Genomic DNA, 19,199 nt, shown 5'->3' with positions numbered 1-19,199 from the left:
AGACATTGTATCCACCTATAACTAAAAAATAAATATTAAAAAAACAAATTATTGTAGTGTAACATGGTATTTAATAGCATAGTTCTGGAGTGAGATAACTCCAGTTCAAGATCCATTTTTGTTATTCTACTAGATGAGAAAATTACTTGGTTTCCTCTTCCATAGTAGTAGTACATACCTAAGATGATAGTGTTAAAGACTAAATGAGTTAAAGGGGTAAATGACTTTTAATAGCATCAGATACATATTACATTCTTTAAAAATGTTTAATATTAATAAGTTAATAATTAGTTTGTATTGTATAGAAACATTATCAACCATCTACATCTTATTGAGATATTGAGTTGAATTCTCCCACTCTTAATCAGTCCTTTTCATTCTAATAACAGTATAAGGTTTTATAGTATTTACTCTTCCTGTAGCACAAATGTGACTAAGTCACATATAAAATTAAAAGTTCTTTTAGGGAAATGATCTTTTCTTTATTCATCCCTATATCTCCTTTAGTATTAGTACTATTTCCCAGAATATACTTACCAGGCATTTTAAAAATGAAACGTATTTTTAAGAAAAATATACAAATCAATTACACTACTTTATAAGCTTAATATTGATCTATACTCACTTTGTTTCTGTCATTCTTTGTATAGGAGAGATTTCAGTTTCCACCCCAAGTGACTGATGTATCTGAAAATGCTAAGGATCTTATTCGAAGACTTATTTGTAGCAGAGAGCATCGACTTGGTCAAAATGGAATAGAAGACTTTAAGAAACATCCATTTTTTAGTGGAATTGATTGGGATAATATTAGAAACTGTGAAGCACCTTATATTCCAGAAGTTAGTAGCCCAACAGATACATCGAATTTTGATGTAGATGATGACTGTTTAAAAAATTCTGTAAGTATGACATTATGAAGAAGTTCTGTTCCTGTTTCTTTTAAATATGCTTATAAAGTAATTTTTTGGTTTACCAATATTGTACTAGGACCACCTTATCAGTTATTAATCAAACAATAGTCAAGACTTCCAGTATTTAATAGGGAAATGAAGAGTTAACTGGGGCCAATGTAGTTATTCACAATTGAGTAAAATTCAAAGACTTAACTTCTTTGATAAGTTATTGCAGTAGATTTCCTAAGAAGAAGACAAATTGCATGCTTTCTTGATTGCAAAGTGGAGGAGTTGGGAAATCTCTCCCTAAAAAATCAGTCCTGAATCTAGTCAAAACTGCCAAAAAACATTTAATGGCTTAATATGTTAACCAAAGGGAAATAAATTGAGAATTTATTCATGAAACACTCCTTAGCTTTGGTTAAAATCACACATAGCACATCCTCCATCCTCATTATCTGCTTGGTTGTGACACTTGTACTAGTAGAATGGTTCTGGATGTAAAAGATAGCATTTGCTGCCAGAAGGGGAAGACTCAATTTGGAGAGCTAAATAACCACACCAATCATGTTGCTGCAAAAAATAGCAAACTTGGTAGGAAATGAATGGGGGAAGTCTAGAGCCTTACTAGCCTGAGGCTATTCTGCTTGAGGAAAATGGCAGACAAGTGAACTAGAAAAATATTCTACCATTCTTACAAGGACAGCATGGCGTGTTGATCTCTGTTGTGAATCATCAGGTTATGTTAAAATTTAGGAAAATAAGCATGTAAAATTTGTAGATTTTTTTTTTGCCTTTTTACTTCTCTTCATTTGAGTTTTGTTTTACTGAATTTTACTTCTTGTAGTTTTTATTCTGTACTAAAATTTTTTATATTTATTTTGTATGATTTTTTACTGTTCTTAATACACTCAAGGCATGTAAGAACTTCTCTTACACTTTCAAAACTTCACAAGAAAAAACTAGATAGACTTTCCTTGCATCCTTTAAAAAATTTTTGTTCTGGCCCTGGGGATGTGGCTCAAGAGGTAGCACGCTCACCTGGCATGCGTGTGGCCCGGGTTCAATCCTCAGCACCACATACAAACAAAGATGTGTCCGCCGAAAACTAAAAAATAAATATTAAAAAATTCTCTCTCACTCTCTCTTGAAAAAAAAATTTGTTCTACTGGGAATTGAACCCAGGTTTTTGTATATGTTAGACAAATACTATACCACTGAGCTCAGAGCTATATTCCCAGCTCTTAATCTTTTCTTTGATTTGCAGGGAGGGAGGTATAGAAGGGATTGAACTCAGGGGCACTCAACCACTGAGCCATATACTCCTAGCCCTATTTTGTATTTTATTTAGAGGTAGGGTCTCACTGAATTGCTTAGCTCCTCCTTGTTGCTGAGGCTGGCTTTGAACTTGTGATGCTCCTCTCTCAGCCTCCCAAACTGCTGGGATTATAGGAGTGTGCCACCATGCCTGATTTTTGAGAAGTAGTCTTGCAGAGTTGCTCAGTGTGGCCTTGAACTTGTGATCCTCTTGCCTCAGCCTCATGAGTAACAGTAATTACAGGCATGTGCCACCTTGCCCAGCTCCTCACCAATATTTTATTATTAGAATTATATATTATATTCACTGTTAACAGAAATTATGAGTCATTCCAAATTAAATTTATGGTATAGTTAATTCTAATTATTCATGGTAGTATATTTTATAAAGTTATTGTGAACACTATATTAGCTAACATTGATTCATCATTCTTAGAAAGACATGTTTAGGTTTTTGTGGTCATAACATTTTCATGAACTTACCAATACATAATTGTGTTTTATGTGTGATGCTGTTTAAAGACTCCTCATATATTGTTAATTCATTGGCATTGAACTTATGTTTAGCAACACTGTAATTCATGGCCTGAATGAAGCTTATTTAAGATGTTATTAAGTCTGTTAAGGTACATTATAGCTTTCTCACTAGATAGAGCTGAGTGCAGTGGCACTTGACTGTAACCCCAGCAATTTGGGAGGCTGAAGTGGGAGGACTGCAAATTTGAGGCCAGTCTGAGTAAATTAGAGAGACCTTCATCAATTTAGCCTGGACTTGTCTCAAAAAATAAGTAAGCCAGGCGCCATGTCACACAACTATAATCCCAGTGCTTGGGAGGCTGAAGCAGGAGTATCATGAGTTCAAATCACTGAGACCCTGTCTCTAAATAAAATATAAAATAGGGCTAGGGATGTGGCTCAGTGGTTGAGTGTCCCAGTTAAATCCCCAGTACGTACCCCCCCCCCACCAAACAAACAAACAAACAAAACAAAAGGGCTGGGGATGTAGTTCAGTGGTAAAGTGTCCCTGGTTGAACCCCAGTACCAAAAAAAGAAATACTAGACAGAACTTCAGTGCTGTACTTGGGAGTCATTTAAACAGTGGAATCTCTCAAAAAAGGTACAAAAATGTAAGAAACATAAATGTTTATATATGTAGTGGATGTTTGTTTACAGTGTGAAAGCTTGAATGACTTTAGGTGTTCGAGTCATGGCTAGGAATCTGAGCATAGAGCAGCTTAAATTTTTTTCTGCTCTGTACATCTTGAATGGTTGCAAAACCACTGAGTATTGCTTTTGAGTTTGCAAGTTAATTGTATCATCTAGAAAAATTGCAAAGGCAGAATATATACAGTAAATGACTGTACTGTTACTATCAAATTTTCAGTCTTCATTTTCATTTATTATAATTTTATAGTACCAGTGTTCATGATGTAAATTTTTTATCACTTAATATCTGTGCCAAAATTACCAGTGTTCCTAAATGGAATAGTCACATATTTCCATTGACAGTTAATGTTTATAGCCCAATATATAGGTCATGACTATCTATTTTTCACCAGATTTTTTCCCCCTTCCTTTAGGAAACAATGCCTCCACCAACACATACTGCATTTTCTGGTCATCATCTGCCATTTGTTGGTTTTACTTATACTAGTAGTTGGTAAGTTTCAAAAGTTAATATAATTTGGATAATTTACATGGATTTTTTTAAAAAATATGTAATGTATGAGAGAGCCTTGGTAATTTTTTTAAAAATAGAATTAATCTACAGTTGGGAAAAAGCTAGATATAGAAAATGAATAGTATACACAAGAAGATTAACTCATTTTAGAGAGGAAGCAGTAGGACCACTGGAGAGCTCATAATCTGTTATCAGGAATTGAAAGAGTCCTACCATGGGGTATTGAATAATATTCTTTAGATGTCAAGCACCAGAATTTTCAGCTTATTGATGTTCCCATCCTTTAACCCATTTCTCACTGCCTTTATGCCTTCTTGTTCCTCCTCACCCAATTTAGATTCCACTGAGAATGAGTATAATCACTCCTTACATGCCACTTCAGTTCCCTTGGCCATCTCTCATTCTTTTATGCTTGCTTTGCTAAGTCAACATCAATTATTAAAAGTAAATTCTGTCTCTGCCTATGTAGTTCAGAGTGACAAGAGAAATTCAAGTTCACCAAATTCAAATGCCCTATGTTGTTGTTTGGCATATATTCAAGTTCACCAAATTCAAATGTCCTATGTTGTTGTTTGGCATATATACTATTTTACCCTAGTGTGCTCACTCTTCCACTCACCTGGATTAAAATTTCATATTTCACATTTGCCTCCAAAACCTCAATCATTCTCACTCTCAGCTGATTATCTTGCTTTCTGTTTCACTGAGAGGATTGAAACCAGCAGGAGAAAACTTCTGCAAACTTTAACTAGATTTTCTACCTGTGTACCTCTGGATTCTTATGTGCTTTTCTTTTCATAGATAGACCATGTAAGCTTGCAAGTAAGGTCAACCTGTTCTGTCTCTACTGTCTAGCACAGTGCACTGCCCAGTTTTATACCATAATTTTTGCCTATGTGTCATCTCTATCAGCAGATAATTTCCCTTGGTTTATAAAAACACTGTTTGTCTTCCTTCTTAAAGCAAAATAAAAAATATCTCTGGATCTCATTTGTTAGCAACCTTTTCTCTCTTCTACATATAGCAAAATTTCTTCTGACTGTTGACTGTTTGTGTTTTTCATTCTGTTCTTTCTTGAATCCAAGATGGAGATTTATTCCCTGTCACTTCATGCATACTGCTTTTTATCTCATTTCCATTGACTTTTGTTGCTAAATCCAGTGATCACTTCTCATTCCTAGTGTTACTGATTTTGCCTTGTCTCGTCTTCTTTCTACGGCTACAGATCACTAACCTTCTTCTCTTCACTTCTAGAGCACTTTGCTGATTTTCTTTTTTACTTTTCTGGGTACTCCGCGATCTCCATACCTGATTCCTCCTAATCATCCTGATTTCTGAATATCAGATGTTCTAGGGCTCAGTCTTTGGATTTCTTTTTCCCAACTTCTTCTTGATTGTTTTCCCAGATATTTGGGCTATGCATCTGTAGCTGAGACCTCTTTTCTCTCTTCTACTTCAAATTTATCTTAATCCTACATAATATGTTCATAATCTCCTTTGTTATATTTCTCTGAACCTGTCCCTGTATCCTGTCGTAAGTTAAGTCAGAACATGTCACTACTCTGTTCAGGACCAGTCCCCTTCACTGCTCAACTTCAGTGACTTTGTATCTTTACGCTAAACCAAAGTTCTTACTAGGCCCTATATAACTGGCTCTCTTTTATTTTTCCTGATTTTATTTCCTTCTGTTCTTCTCCTTATTCTACTCTATTCTATCCACACAGAACTCTTTTCTGACCCAGGAGCCTTGCATTCTTATTCCAGTTGCCTGAATGCTCTTCCTTCTAATATACCTTTTGCTGGCCTCCTACACTTAGCTTTTCTCATAGTTGTTGTCACAAGAGTAGCTTTTCTGATCCCTTCATCTAAACCTTTATCTCTTCTGCCTCAAGACTTCATTTCTCATTTCCCTGCTTCATGTTTTCTTTTTAGCATTTAACACTTTAATGTATAGAATATATTATTTATTTGTCTTCTTTCTGTTCCTGTAACAAAATTTTAGCTCTACATTGACAAGGATTTCTATTTATTTTCTTTACTGCTGAATGTCTATCACCTCTGTTATTTTTAATTAACTTCTATTGAATTAAGGAAAGCACCTTTTGAATTTTAGATTTCAAATTCTGGTAAAGAGCACTATGGTTGTTAGTTTTGACTGCTATTATACTTAACTGTGGTCAAACCACTAATCCTTCACCAAATTTAATTTTATAAAAATTTGTGCTTTTTAAAATTTAGAACCATTTGGTGGATTTAAGTTTTCATTCAAAAAATACTTTTAACAGTGTCTTATGGTAATTTTATAAAAAAAATTCTATAGATATTCAAATCCATGTGTTAAATTTCAAAAGGTAATTTTTTTCAGACTTTTTATTGCAGTGTGAACCCACATATATATTTTTTCCCTTCAGTGTTCTTTCTGATCGGAGCTGTTTAAGAGTCACAGCTGGTCCCACCTCACTGGATCTCGATGTTAATGTCCAGAGGACTCTTGATAACAACTTAGCAACAGAAGCTTATGAGAGAAGAATTAAGCGTCTTGAACAGGAAAAACTTGAACTTAGTAGAAAGCTTCAAGGTATATATATTTAAGGATAATGTTTTCCCTGTTAAAATTGGGTCCACAGTGTCAGGAGCTATTACAAGTGGTTGTTTTATCTTCAAAAGAAAAATCTTTTAAGTGATAAAAATTCAAGTTGTAGAAATTTATAAAGAACACAGTATAATATCATTTATGTAAAATCATACAGTTAACAGTAAGCAAAAACAAAATAATATGTCTTCCATGGGTGTGGTATATAAGTGTGTAAAATATGTGAGAATAAATACCTCTGTGAAGAGAGGAATGAGGACCCTTCTTGCCTTTATAACACTTTAATGACTTTTCATATCATTTTTTTCTTAATCCTTAAAGAATTCTAGCTCTTGTCCTACTGTCACTGTTTATATCGTTATTCCTATTTCAGTGATTGGTGATTTAAAAATATATATAGGTAAAACTTCTAAGATTCTTAGTTTCCTGATTCTTCACTTGTAAGAATCTTGAATCTTCACCCTACTTTATTTGCTTTGTCTGATACTGGCGAGCTATTTTCCACAATTACAGTAATTTTATTAATCTCAGTTTTAAGCAACTCCTCCATTATCTCCTCCTTGTAATTTTCTAATGAATTCTCTCTGGTGCCTTACCTCCAACATTTATTCAGTTCCACTGTTATCAGCAATTCTGTGTCAATCTAAATCAGCATTTCACTATTTATCTTATACCTTCTTTTTTCATTCTATGATCTGTGGTAATCATACTCTTATATCTGCCTTCAAATCTGTTGTTCTCCTTTCTGTTTGTCAAACTGCTTTTTAAATGCAGCTTTGCAACTACATGTGTGGAGCTCAAGGTATCTTTCTTAAAATACAACATACTGACTGCTATCACTTCATATTCATGAACACTAGTCTCAAGTCAGCTCTTAATCCTGCCCAATAATCCTTTTGTGCCTTAGCCTGTTTCCCTGCCCTGTCTTGCAAAATCTGGTGACTGTTTTTCAGTTCTTATCTTTTTACCTGTCAGCAGCATTTGACCCAATTAAGCATTTTTTCCTTAGAAAACACTTTCCTTTTTTGACTTCTGGGGCACTTTATCCAGTTGGTTTTGTTTTTCCTTAGAAGGTGTCCTCATTCTCCTTTGCTGATTGCTCCTTCAGTTTGACCTTTGAATGTTAGAGTATGCTAGACTATAACATGTTTTCGGTTTTCAGAAGAGAAAACCTTACTCCCTGTCTCTCAATTACTACATCTGATTTAACAGCATATCAGGTCAGCTTTGCTGTTGTAATAGATTCAGAATCTTTTTTACTTTGTTTTTTGCCATACTGGGTATCAAACCCAAAAATCTGATTATCACTCACTGTGGGGTAGGGTTTCTTAACCATGCTTTAAACCACATCATATCTTATCTACCTATCTCTCCTTCTCTCTCTCTCTCTGTCTTTCAATATCTTACTGCTCTCCCTTTTTAAAACACCCCTATATGCTTTTCCACAGTTATTTTCAACATAACAGCTAAGTAATCCTATCAAAATGCAATTTAGATCATTTTATTTCCCTGAATTTTCCCCAGTCCTAATGGCTTTCCTTCTTATTCACAATAATAACCAAATTCATTTTAATGGCCTAAGACCATGTATGATCTGGCTTCTTATTTCCTTTCTGAAATCATTTCTTAGTACTCTTTCCCTTGTAAGTTCAAGCCATTCTGGCTCCTTGCTGTTTTTGTCCCCCCCACTATAAGCCAGGTAGATCCCTACATTAGGACTTTTGCATTAGCTATTACTCTTATGGCCTTGCTTTGATATAATGGCTTGCCTCTCTACTCAAAGCTCCTCTCTACTTGATTGAGGTTGCCCATGATGTCTTTCCTGACCATCCTATTTATAATTCACTCTCAAAGTGCATTTTCTATCTCTTCAGATTTATTTTCTCTAAAATGAAGGATGTAACATACAATTTAGTTTATATACTTTGTGAATAAAGAAATGTATGTATGAACAAATAATCAAGAACTTATAACTCCTAAGAGAGTACCAAAGTTTTTTACAATTATAAAATTTTACTATCATTGTTTTAGAGGTCCATTAGAGAAAAGATTACAGACACCACTAGCACCAACTGTTTTCCGTTTTTTAATATATACTAAAATCTTTGCATGTGAATTACTTCCCCTTTGTGACTCAAGATTTTTTTGTTTATTGATTATTTAATATGCTGATATACATATAATAATGTACACATTTTGCTTTTATGTGTATGCACAATGAATGTTTATGTACATGTGGACTCCTATAACCTTCACCCACGATGGTATGTAGAATGTTTCCAGCATAGCAAAAAGTCCCCTTTCAGTCCCTGTCTCAGTTTGTGTCCTACCACCCTGAAGTAATCACTGTTCTAATTTATTTCACCATTCATTAATTTTTACTTGTTCTTGAACTTTATATAAGTGAAATTATGTAGTATGTAGTTCTCTTTTGTATCTGTCTTCTTCCATTTAATGTGTTGATTTTTGAGATTCATTCATGTTTTCTACATTTCAATAGTTTATTCTTTATTTTACTCTATTGTTTACCATTCTGTATGTGTAAATAGTAAAAATTTATTTATCCAATATATTGGTAGTAGACATTTGGGTAATTTTCAAAAATTGACTATTATGAGTAAAGTTCTTGTGCATATTCTTATATATTTATTTTGGTGGGCATATATACATATTTCTCTTGGATATACACCTGTAGAACTTCTTGGTTTGGGGGAAGAGAGTTTTCAGCTATGGAAGATATTGTCAAAAAGTTTTCCAAAGTGGTTATATCAGTGCATGATTTCACGAACATACGAATTTCACTTCCTTCAATCCCTACCTCCAGAACTGGTTTCTGTCAGCTTTTTCCACTCATATCTGTTCTGTATGATGGTGTCTTCTAATTTTAATTTTAATTTTCCTAATGAATGATGACATTGAATATCTTCATATATTTACTGTTCATACATCACTAATAAGAATATCAAGGAAAAATATTAAGCTTAGTGATCAATGTTTCTATCCAGCATAATTTTTCTTCAGCCTGAAAAACTTGCTATTGTATTTTTTTAATAATGTAAGTGTGTTGTGACAAATTCTTTTTTAAGATTTTATTTATTTAAAAGTGTTCTTAGTTTTATCTTCATTTTTGAAATATATTTTTGCTGTTTTAGATTTCTAGCTTGGCAGTTTTTTCTTTCAGAACTCTGTAGTTATTATTCCATTGTTTTCTAACTTCATTATATTTCTTAATCTTCATTATATTTCATTATATTTCTTAATTAATTTGTTAATCTTCATCTCTTGAATATAATTTTTCATTTTGCTCCTTTGGCAGCTTGTTCTTAGTGTTAGTTTCAAACAGTTTGAGTATAATGTGTCTAAGCATACCATTCTTTATATTAATATAAAATCCTGTTTGGAATTCACTGAGCTTCTGCAATCCTGATTGATATCTTATATCAGTTTTAGAAAATTCTAAACCATAATCTCTAGATAATTTCTTTTGCCCTATTCAGTCTTTCTTTCTGAGACTCCAAGAAGATAGGGCAGATATGTGAATAGCTGTAATAAATAGAAAATGGCTAGATCTATTTTCTAGATCCATTTAGCAGATCCAGGAGATTTAAGGAGGGACAGGAGCAAGGATGCCTACTCTATCGATATGCTGAAGCAGGCGGTATATAGAAGGAAAGTTAACTTGCCTTAATGTCCGTTGGGTATTTTGCAAGTTCATTTTCTACTCCTAATTTAGATGCCTTAAAAATATTAAAAACAGTGGGTATTATTTTAAAATAAATACAGAAAGAATCAATTTGTAGTATATTTTGAACCCAAATAAAAAGAAATATGTAAGAAATAATTATAGGATATAAATTTTGAGAGATGCACAATATATCTTAAACTTTAATTCAAGTTAACAAATACTTTGATAACCATACGTCATTGACCAACAAAATCATTATATATATATATATATATATATATATATATATATATATATATGTCTAACTGTATGTATTAAATACAAAACAGATAGTAATGATTTACACTAACCCACAGAGAGTTTGATAAGGGTGAGACTTACCTTTTGGGAACCTTTTCCTATATAGCAGACACCTATTTTAGAACAAAGGTTGGTTTCATTTCTGACATAAAATAGTTTTAAAGTTTTCTTTTATTTCCCCTATCTTTTGATGATATCTCGGAATAAGCCTCAATAGAGTTAATGTTTCTTCAGTTCCTTGCATCTTCTGATTAGAACTGTAGGATAAATTAATAAATCTATTTCAACTAAATTGGGAAACAAAAGTCATCTATAGATGGGCCTCAACTTTCATACATGAAATTTGGAAGGCTAGCACTTCCATAGATGATATAATAGCATGTTTGAATCTTCTTTTGTACACCAGATTCAGTTGTTCATGTATCATCTGACAGATGATCCTTTTGAATTATCACATGCTAATGCTCTTTTAGTACAGAGTGAATAAATAGTTGATTCACTGGCAGAGTACACCAAGAGTACATGAGTACTTAAAATGAAAAATCTTATGTATTAGAAGGTAGATTCATATATAAATATATATTATACATATATAAATAATTTAAAGATATGCAATTTTTATGACTTAATTTTTATGACAATGCTCTTTTTGAATGGATAGATGTTCTGGTCTATAAAATTATGTAAAGATTTTTCTACAAAACTGTTAATATTACTTTTTAAAATTTAAAGTACTTTGATAATTTTCTTTTCTTTTTTTTTTAAGAGTCAACACAGACCGTCCAAGCTCTACAGTATTCAACTGTTGATGGTCCACTAACAGCAAGCAAGGATTTAGAAATAAAAACCTTAAAAGAAGAAATTGAAAAACTAAGGAAACAAGTAGAAGGTAAATTTCTGTGGTTCATCATTTATTCACTTTTAGTAAATTTAAAAAACTGGTTTATTTATACACAGAACATCCATTGAGTCCCTGTATTGTGTTGTAAGTTATATATCAGTGAGGAAAAAGCAAATAAAAATGGTTTTTGTTTTCAAGGAATTCATATTTTGGTGTGGGAATCAGAAATACAAGTAGTCATTATAACACAGGTAAAGAGGCTATGGGAAAAAGTTAATAGATGTACATGAAGTGTACATAGGAGGAGCACTTGTGTTTAAAGAGAACAAAGATGATTTTTTAAAAGACCTACTTTATTTTTGGAAATCAAGTTGGATTTTGGCAAATCATATGTATGAACAGGGAAAAGGGAATTAGACTGAAGAAGTGGAGGTACTCTGTAATAGAATGGAACTGCATATACATAGGCATGAAGATTTGTGAAAATTTATTTTCTTTGTAATACTTTATTTTTCAGTGTATTACTAAGATTAATTAAAATTAATTTGACATGTCTGTTTTATTCATTCATGGATTTTACAACAAATATTTATTGAATACCAGATGTTGTTTCTTATTTTTGAGTTTAAAAGACAGAAATCCTTGCCTTGCCTGGATGGAGGTCAAGCAGTGGGGGAAAAAAACCTCAATAAATATGGAAGTGTATGAATGATAACAGTATGTTAGAAGGTGACAAGTGCTTTAAAATAGAGTAGAATAAGGAGATGAGTCAGATGTGCATGTGAAGAATTTTATCATTTTAAGAAGGTAGGACCTAGTATAGGCCTAATTGAGAAGATGACATGTTTGCACAAACTTAAAAGTAGGTAAAGGGCTTCGCCATATGTAATTTTGGAAATACATGTTCCAGGCAGAAGGACCAGCCAGTACAAAGCCCTAAAATCAGAATGTGCTTAATGTTGTAAACAGAAGACGGAATGGCTAGGGAAGACTAAGTAATCAGAGAGAATGGAAAAAAATGAGATTAGAGAAGTAAACCCAGGAGTCTTAGTCATTACTATGAAGTCTTTGGTTTTCATTCGGAGTGAAATAACCTTTTCCAGGGTTTATAGAGACATCACATGATGTGTGAATAAGTGGAGGGCAGAAGAAAGAGGGCACTATCTTAGAATGATTGGGCCTCTCCAGAAATGCAGGTTAAGGCAAAAATAAATGGAAAAAAAGAAGAACTGACACAGGGTCTTCTATTTTAAAAAAGATTTAAGGTGCCACATTAATATTTTGTTTTTATCAAATAAATATTGATATCTTAAATTTGAACCTAATGTATAAATGCTATTTTTTTTAATAAAAGTAGTTTACTTCCTAAGAAATGTCTCTTTTTCAAATTTCTTTAAATTTATATTTCTAAAAATAGGTTAATAACAGTATAAGCAGAATCATTTACTTTGATTTGGTATCAATGATAAAATATTTACAGTGAAACTGAATGTCTTATTTTAGAGTTGTATGACACTATAAAAGCAGTGGAACACAAGACCAGCTAGGATAGACAGTGATTTATCTTCAAAGGAGTTTGGTTTGGGAAAACTCTATATACCTATCTTAGATCTACTTTTTTTTTTTTTTTATGGTAGAGGCTTTGAATAGCAGTAACTTTTGAAAGTTTGTTTTACAATTAAAAATTATGGTGAAATAGATGGAATTGATCTAAAACATTTAAATAAATAGTATTTGTATGCTTCACCAAAATTGTTGTGAGCTTCTTCGGTGACTTCATCAAATGGGTGATTTAAAAAAAACCACACATTTTGTTTCTACTTATAGTATGTTCTACCAGTTTCTAAAAAGGAACCTATGGTGACATCCAGCCCATTTTATATAAGAAGAGCAATAAATACTTACATTTTTTGAACAGCTGGTATTATATTTTCAGTTTTGGTGTACACTTATTTATTACTAATTCATAGAAATACAATTGATTTTTATATGTTATTTTATATTCTGTGACATTGATGAACTTGTTAGTTCTAGGAGGACTTTAAAAAAAAAAGATTCCTAGGATTTTCTATGCTGACAACTACATTATCTGCAAATAGAAACAGTTTTTATTTCTCCCTTTTTTATTTGTATGCTTTTCACTTGTTTTCTGCCTTGTTTCAGTATCTAGAACTTGTAACACTGTGTCAAAGTGGTGAGAAAAACACCCTAGCTTTTCAGTCTTAGGGAGAATGCATTTGGTCTTTCACTTTTCAGTGGAATATTTGCTGTAGATTTTTATAGATACTCTTTATTAAGCTGGCTTTCATAATTTTTTAAATCTCCTTTACCAAATGTTAATATAGTCAATCCTGCTTTCTGTTCATTAATATTTGTACTGTATATCTTTTCCTCCATTTTTACTTTCAACCTCTCTACATAATTTTATTTGAAGTTAGTTTCTTCTAGGCAGCATATAATTGGGACATGTCTTTTTAAAAATTTTATATAGTTTGTTCAATTGCACAATACCATCTTTTATCATTAATTTATATCAAAAAGGCCATTGTTTTAAGTAGTGTTGGCAGTTCATAATTTTATTCATTTATTCAATAAAATATTTTTAATCAGTGCTCATAGGACTGTTCTTATTTTTTTTTATCTCCCAGAGACAGAATAGAGTCAGTAAAAATATTGAGATAAAAGATCATCCCCATATTAAGTATTCTTACCTTGCCAAGCTCTCTTCCATTATGTGATAGTTTCAGTCATGTGCTGTGTTTCATTCCATCTCTTCAGTATCATTCATTCATAATTTGTAACCTTTTAAAAGTTCTGATAAAATATGTATTACATAAAAATTACCATTCTAACCATTTTTAAATGCTTAGTTCAGTGGTATTAAGCACATTTGCATTGTCGTATAGCCATCACCATCATCTGTCTCTAGAACATTTTTATTATCCCAAAATGGAATTCTGTGTGCATTAAACAATAACTTTCCATTCTCTTCTCCTAACCCCTGGCAATCACTATTCTGTTTCTGTCTCAATTAATTCGACAATTTTAGAAACCTCATGTAAGTGGAACCATAAAATATTTATATTTTGTGTCTGGCTTATTTTATTTAGCATAATATACTTAAGGTTTATCTATGTTGTAGCATGTATTAGGATTTTATACCTTTTAAAGTCTGAGTGAAATGCCATTGTATTTCTATAAAACATATTGTTTATCGATTTATCTGTCCAGGAACACACAAGTCACTTCTACCTTTTGGCTATTGTGAATAATACTGCTATGAACCTGAATGCACAAATATCTAAGTCTTGGCTTTCACTTCTTTTGAATATATATCTATAAATGGAATTATGGATTAAATAGTAATTCTAATTTTTTGAGAAATAACCATACCATTACCATTTTCCACATTGGCTGTACCATTTTGTATTTTCTTGAGTAACATTTATTAACTCTTCAGTATGTAAAAAATTGATTTGCTGTTGTGTCCTAAGAATTATGCAAGGTGCTAGAGACATGGGTGGTAAAGTTGAATATAAAAGCTGTGCTTCATTCACCCTTAGAGCCAAAGTATTTAAAATATTTTTATATCAAAGTTGGAGATAAAACATAACTCCCCTAAACACCTGTCTAATGAGTAGCCCCTACTTAACCTTGACCCTGAAGGAAAAACTATCTAAAACACCCTCAATCTAATGTTCCTCCAGGTACTTCTTGAGCAGGCCTTTGTGTACACAAATACCCACCAATTGATGATGTTATATTTTGTATTTTCCTATAGCTCTTTTTATATTTCTAGTATTTAAAAATTTCTAGAAAAATGTAATAAATCTACAATGATTTTTTGGCTTTCTAATATTGTCTTTACTTACTATATTCTGAATTCTTAGAGGGCAGGGACAGAATTTGTTTTACAACTGTATTCCTAATATTAATCTCAATACCTGGCATCACATTAAATACATATTTGAGGGTCTACAGACAAAAATAAAAATTTATGCCCGCATTTAATATTTTTATATGAAAAATATTTTTCCAAATGAAAATTTTACTATAATGTGTAATATGCTTTTTAAACTCCTTTTCTTTTATGGTCTTGGGGTTGGGCTTCTATATCTCCATGTATTCTTTCTCTCGAGTCCTAAACTAACATGTGTTCTCCATCTGTCTTTATCTCATTCTCAGAGGAAAATGACCGTTAGGGAACTCATTTCCCCCATTGTTGATTAGAAGTAAAATGTCTTTGTGTCTCTGAAGAAGTTTGGGTTATTTTATGACATTAACTTATGGAAAAGTTATGAAACTACTCTTTGTGCATCAGGGAGATACTTTGATTGTCGACCAACCTTCTATGACCTCCAGTTTTGTAACCCCTTTTAAGTTCACTAGTTATACTTTTGTTTTAGAAACAAGCTCTCACTGGTACTCAGACTGATCTCAAATTTCCTCAACTTAAGTGAGCATTCCACCTCAGCCTCCTGAGTAATGGAGACTACAAATGCTGCCACTGTGCTTAGCTTTCTAGTATTGCATTTCAAGTACCATTTTAATCATGTCCCCTTTGCACCCTTCTCTTAATTTCTATAGCACATATAACCTACTAACATAATTTGTATCTAATTTTCTGCCTTATTTATGATATTGAGTATTAACTCTTTTCTTTTTAACTTGATCATGTCCTTGAGAACTTAAGACCAAATTTTATATTTCTCTTATATGCCTCAGTGCAAAGAAAAGTACCTCCTTTGTATGATGCTTTTATTAAGTCTTCATTACTAACTGATTGAGTTTCAGAATTTTAATAACAGGCATGTACTAAGAACCATTTAGTTGATATGAGCTAACCCATTTCCTAGTACTATTTTTTCTATTTATTCACTAAAATTAGTTTTTAATAACTTCACCTAAATGTTATGGCTAATTGTGTTGCAATGTATATTTTTAAATAGTCTGATGAGAGCTTCTTTCAAAAGTTTTTTTGCCTTACCCATTTTCAAATATTTTTTAGTTGTAGATGGACGCAATATCTTTATTTTACTTTTATGTGGTGCTGAGGATTGAACCCAGGGCCTTACATGTGCTAGGCAAGCGATCTACCCTAGAGCCACAACCCCAGCTCTGCCTTACCCATTTTAACCCATTAGTGGACCAAATTTCAAAGCATCCTGGATTTTTATTGCTTGTAAAATAGTTTATGACTTTTCAGAATGCAAACCTCTGTTTTTCAAATTACAAGTGGCATGTTTCTCTCCATAGTAGAATATTTAATAAAAAATCAGATGGGGGCTGGGGATGTGGCTCAAGTGGTAGCGCGCTTGCCTGGCATGTGTGCGGCCCGGGTTCTGTCCTCTGCACCACATACAAACAAAGATGTTGTGTCCACCAAGAACTAAAAAATAAATATTAAAAAAATTCTCTCTCTCTCTCTCTCTCTCTCTCTCTCTCTCTCTCTCTCTCAAAAAAAAAAAAATATTAGATGGGTTCCTTCCCATTACTGCCCTACCAATTTCAAAAGATAAAAAAGTTTTATTCCCTCTTAAATTTCATTCTTTTTTTCTCTCTGAAGACAACCACCATTTCTATTTTCTTTTGTCCTTTCAGAGATAAATCATTCATGGTTTCTAAATATCTATTAGAGCAAAATAGAATGTTTGAAATGCATGTTTCATGGCATTTTTATTATTTAAACTGATTGTTACAATTCTGTATTAGTCAGCTTTGCATCATTATAATGAAATACCTGTGGCAGGCTACTGATGAAGAAAAAGGAGTTCATTTAGCTGATAATTTTGGAGGTTCAAAGTTCAAAATGAGTGGTTTCTCTTTGCTACAGTTTCTTAACCTGGAACATTTTCTTTTGTACTTCTTATAATTCATAAGATACTGTATAATGAATTATTTTTAAGCTTTCTAAAAACGTCTTTAAAGTGTCTGAAATGTGAATCATGGAAATCTGATATTGTCTACTCCATTGCAAAACAGCTGAAGTGAAATATTGGGGTGAAAGCAAAGTGAAACCTATGTTGAAGCTGGATGTAGTGGCACATGCCTTTAATCCCAGTACTTCGGAGGCTTAGGCAAGAGAATTGCAAGTTCAAGACCAGCCTCAGCAATTTAGCCAGGCTGTACGCAACGTAGGGAGGCCTTTTCTCAAAATGAAAAATAAAAAGGGGCTGGAAATGTATCTCAGCTGTAAAGCACCCCAGGTTCAATTCCTAGTATTCCCCCCCCCGAAAAAAAGTTGAAATAAAACAGCAAAACTATTCTTAAAGTTTATTGAAGCTATCCTATGAAACAGTTTGTTATCAACTTCATATAATTTATAATTTTATGAAATATGGATTTATTTCTTATAAAGAGCAATAGAAATAAGTTAGTAACTTAACAGTTTACCAAAAAAATCGAATATGTTAGGGTACAACTCTTCAAAAGTACATAAAAGAGTATGCTCAGAAGTGATTACTAAATGTACCATTAGGATGATTTCTTTGAGGCATAAAATTTGATTAAAATGTACCAGGAAATGACAGAAATCAGTAGCTTCACTTACTAAATTTTGACTGTCATTACCATAAACAATAACCTAAATTAATATCTACATTGAAATTATTGAAATACTAGGTATAAAATAACAGAAAAATATTATTTAAACATGTTTGAAGGAAATTAGAATAGAAAATTCCTATATGAAATGCTGAAATTTGAGAAAATGTTGAAAACTAAACTTCTGATGTTCATATAAAACATTCATTAAAAACTATTATTAAGATAGAATAAAAATTTCTTAAATTTTTTTGCATATATTTTTAAAAGTTGACAACTATGCTATTCATAAATATATATAAACTTTCAGAGTTTTAAAACAAAATTTTAAAATAAAGCTATGCATTTAGGACACTGACCATCATTAAATTATTTTGTTTATGTATGGTGGAACCATTTAGTGCTTGAAACATTAATATATTTAAGTGATATTTTTAGACTACAGCATGTCTATACAAATGAAATGCTCTTCTCAGTAGAACTAACACAATATTAACACTTTTTCATTTATTGAAAGGATGATATCAATGTACAATACTTTGTGCATTTGTTCCACTTTAGTGTACAAATGAATCACCTGAATATCGTATATAAATTCTGATTCTTTGGGTCTGAGTGGACTCTGAGTATCTGTATATCTAAGTTCCTGGAGAAGGTTAATGCCATTTGTCTGTGGTTGACATTTAGAGTAATAATGTTGTAAAGAATAGCAAATGTCCAAAACAGAATTAACAATGAATGTGTTTAGTATTCTGTTTTCACAAACTTCAGTTCTTTTATTTACTAGTTCACTTTTGATACCAGGATAATTTCCTAAGAGTTTTTTAAATTTTATTTAAGCATATATGAAAACTAACAATTTTGTTTAGTAACAACCCTTCTGACCCAATCATGTGAAACATTATTTAGTAACATTTATTTCCAAGTTGGAGAAGTCAGTGCAAAGTTTACTGGGCTCTGGCCTTCATTCTGGAACTCATTTAATAATAGGACCTTAGGCAAGTTATTCAACTCCCTGAGTTATTTCATCTGAAAAAAATGGAAGAACTGATTTAGATCAGAGGTTTTCAGATATTTACTCTAAAAATCAGAGTTTAGTCTATAATTAGCCACTGGTGAAACTAAGAGATCTGGAACCAAACTATTAGAAGCAAAACCAACTTAAAGAAATTAGGTGGGCTGGAGATGTGGCTCAAGCGGTATCACGCTCACCTGGCATGCGTGCAGCCCGGTTCCATCCTCAGCACCACATACAAACAAAGATGTTGTGTGCGCCGGATACTAAAAAATTAAAATTAAAAAAATTCTCTCTCTCTCTCTCTTTGTGTCTAAAAAAAAAAGGGAAA

General features: G+C 32.3%; 1 protein-coding gene across 22 annotated transcripts in view; it reads left to right on the top strand.

Annotated features, from left to right (window-relative positions):
• Cdc42bpa (CDC42 binding protein kinase alpha) overlaps window positions 1-19,199 on the top strand; it is a 311,232-nt gene that overhangs the window by 160,177 nt on the left and 131,856 nt on the right. For all 22 annotated transcript variants that reach the window (XM_040277554.2, XM_040277548.2, XM_040277549.2 and 19 more), the window contains 4 exons: window positions 651-899; window positions 3,791-3,870; window positions 6,303-6,469; window positions 11,236-11,358. In XM_040277554.2, coding sequence (XP_040133488.1) covers window positions 651-899; window positions 3,791-3,870; window positions 6,303-6,469; window positions 11,236-11,358 — 619 coding nt within the window. The remainder of the gene's footprint in view (window positions 1-650; window positions 900-3,790; window positions 3,871-6,302; window positions 6,470-11,235; window positions 11,359-19,199) is intronic.

Source organism: Ictidomys tridecemlineatus, chromosome 10, assembly GCF_052094955.1.
Source record: "Ictidomys tridecemlineatus isolate mIctTri1 chromosome 10, mIctTri1.hap1, whole genome shotgun sequence".
Classification (NCBI taxonomy): domain Eukaryota; kingdom Metazoa; phylum Chordata; class Mammalia; order Rodentia; family Sciuridae; genus Ictidomys; species Ictidomys tridecemlineatus.
This window is presented reverse-complemented; position numbering and strand designations above follow the sequence as displayed.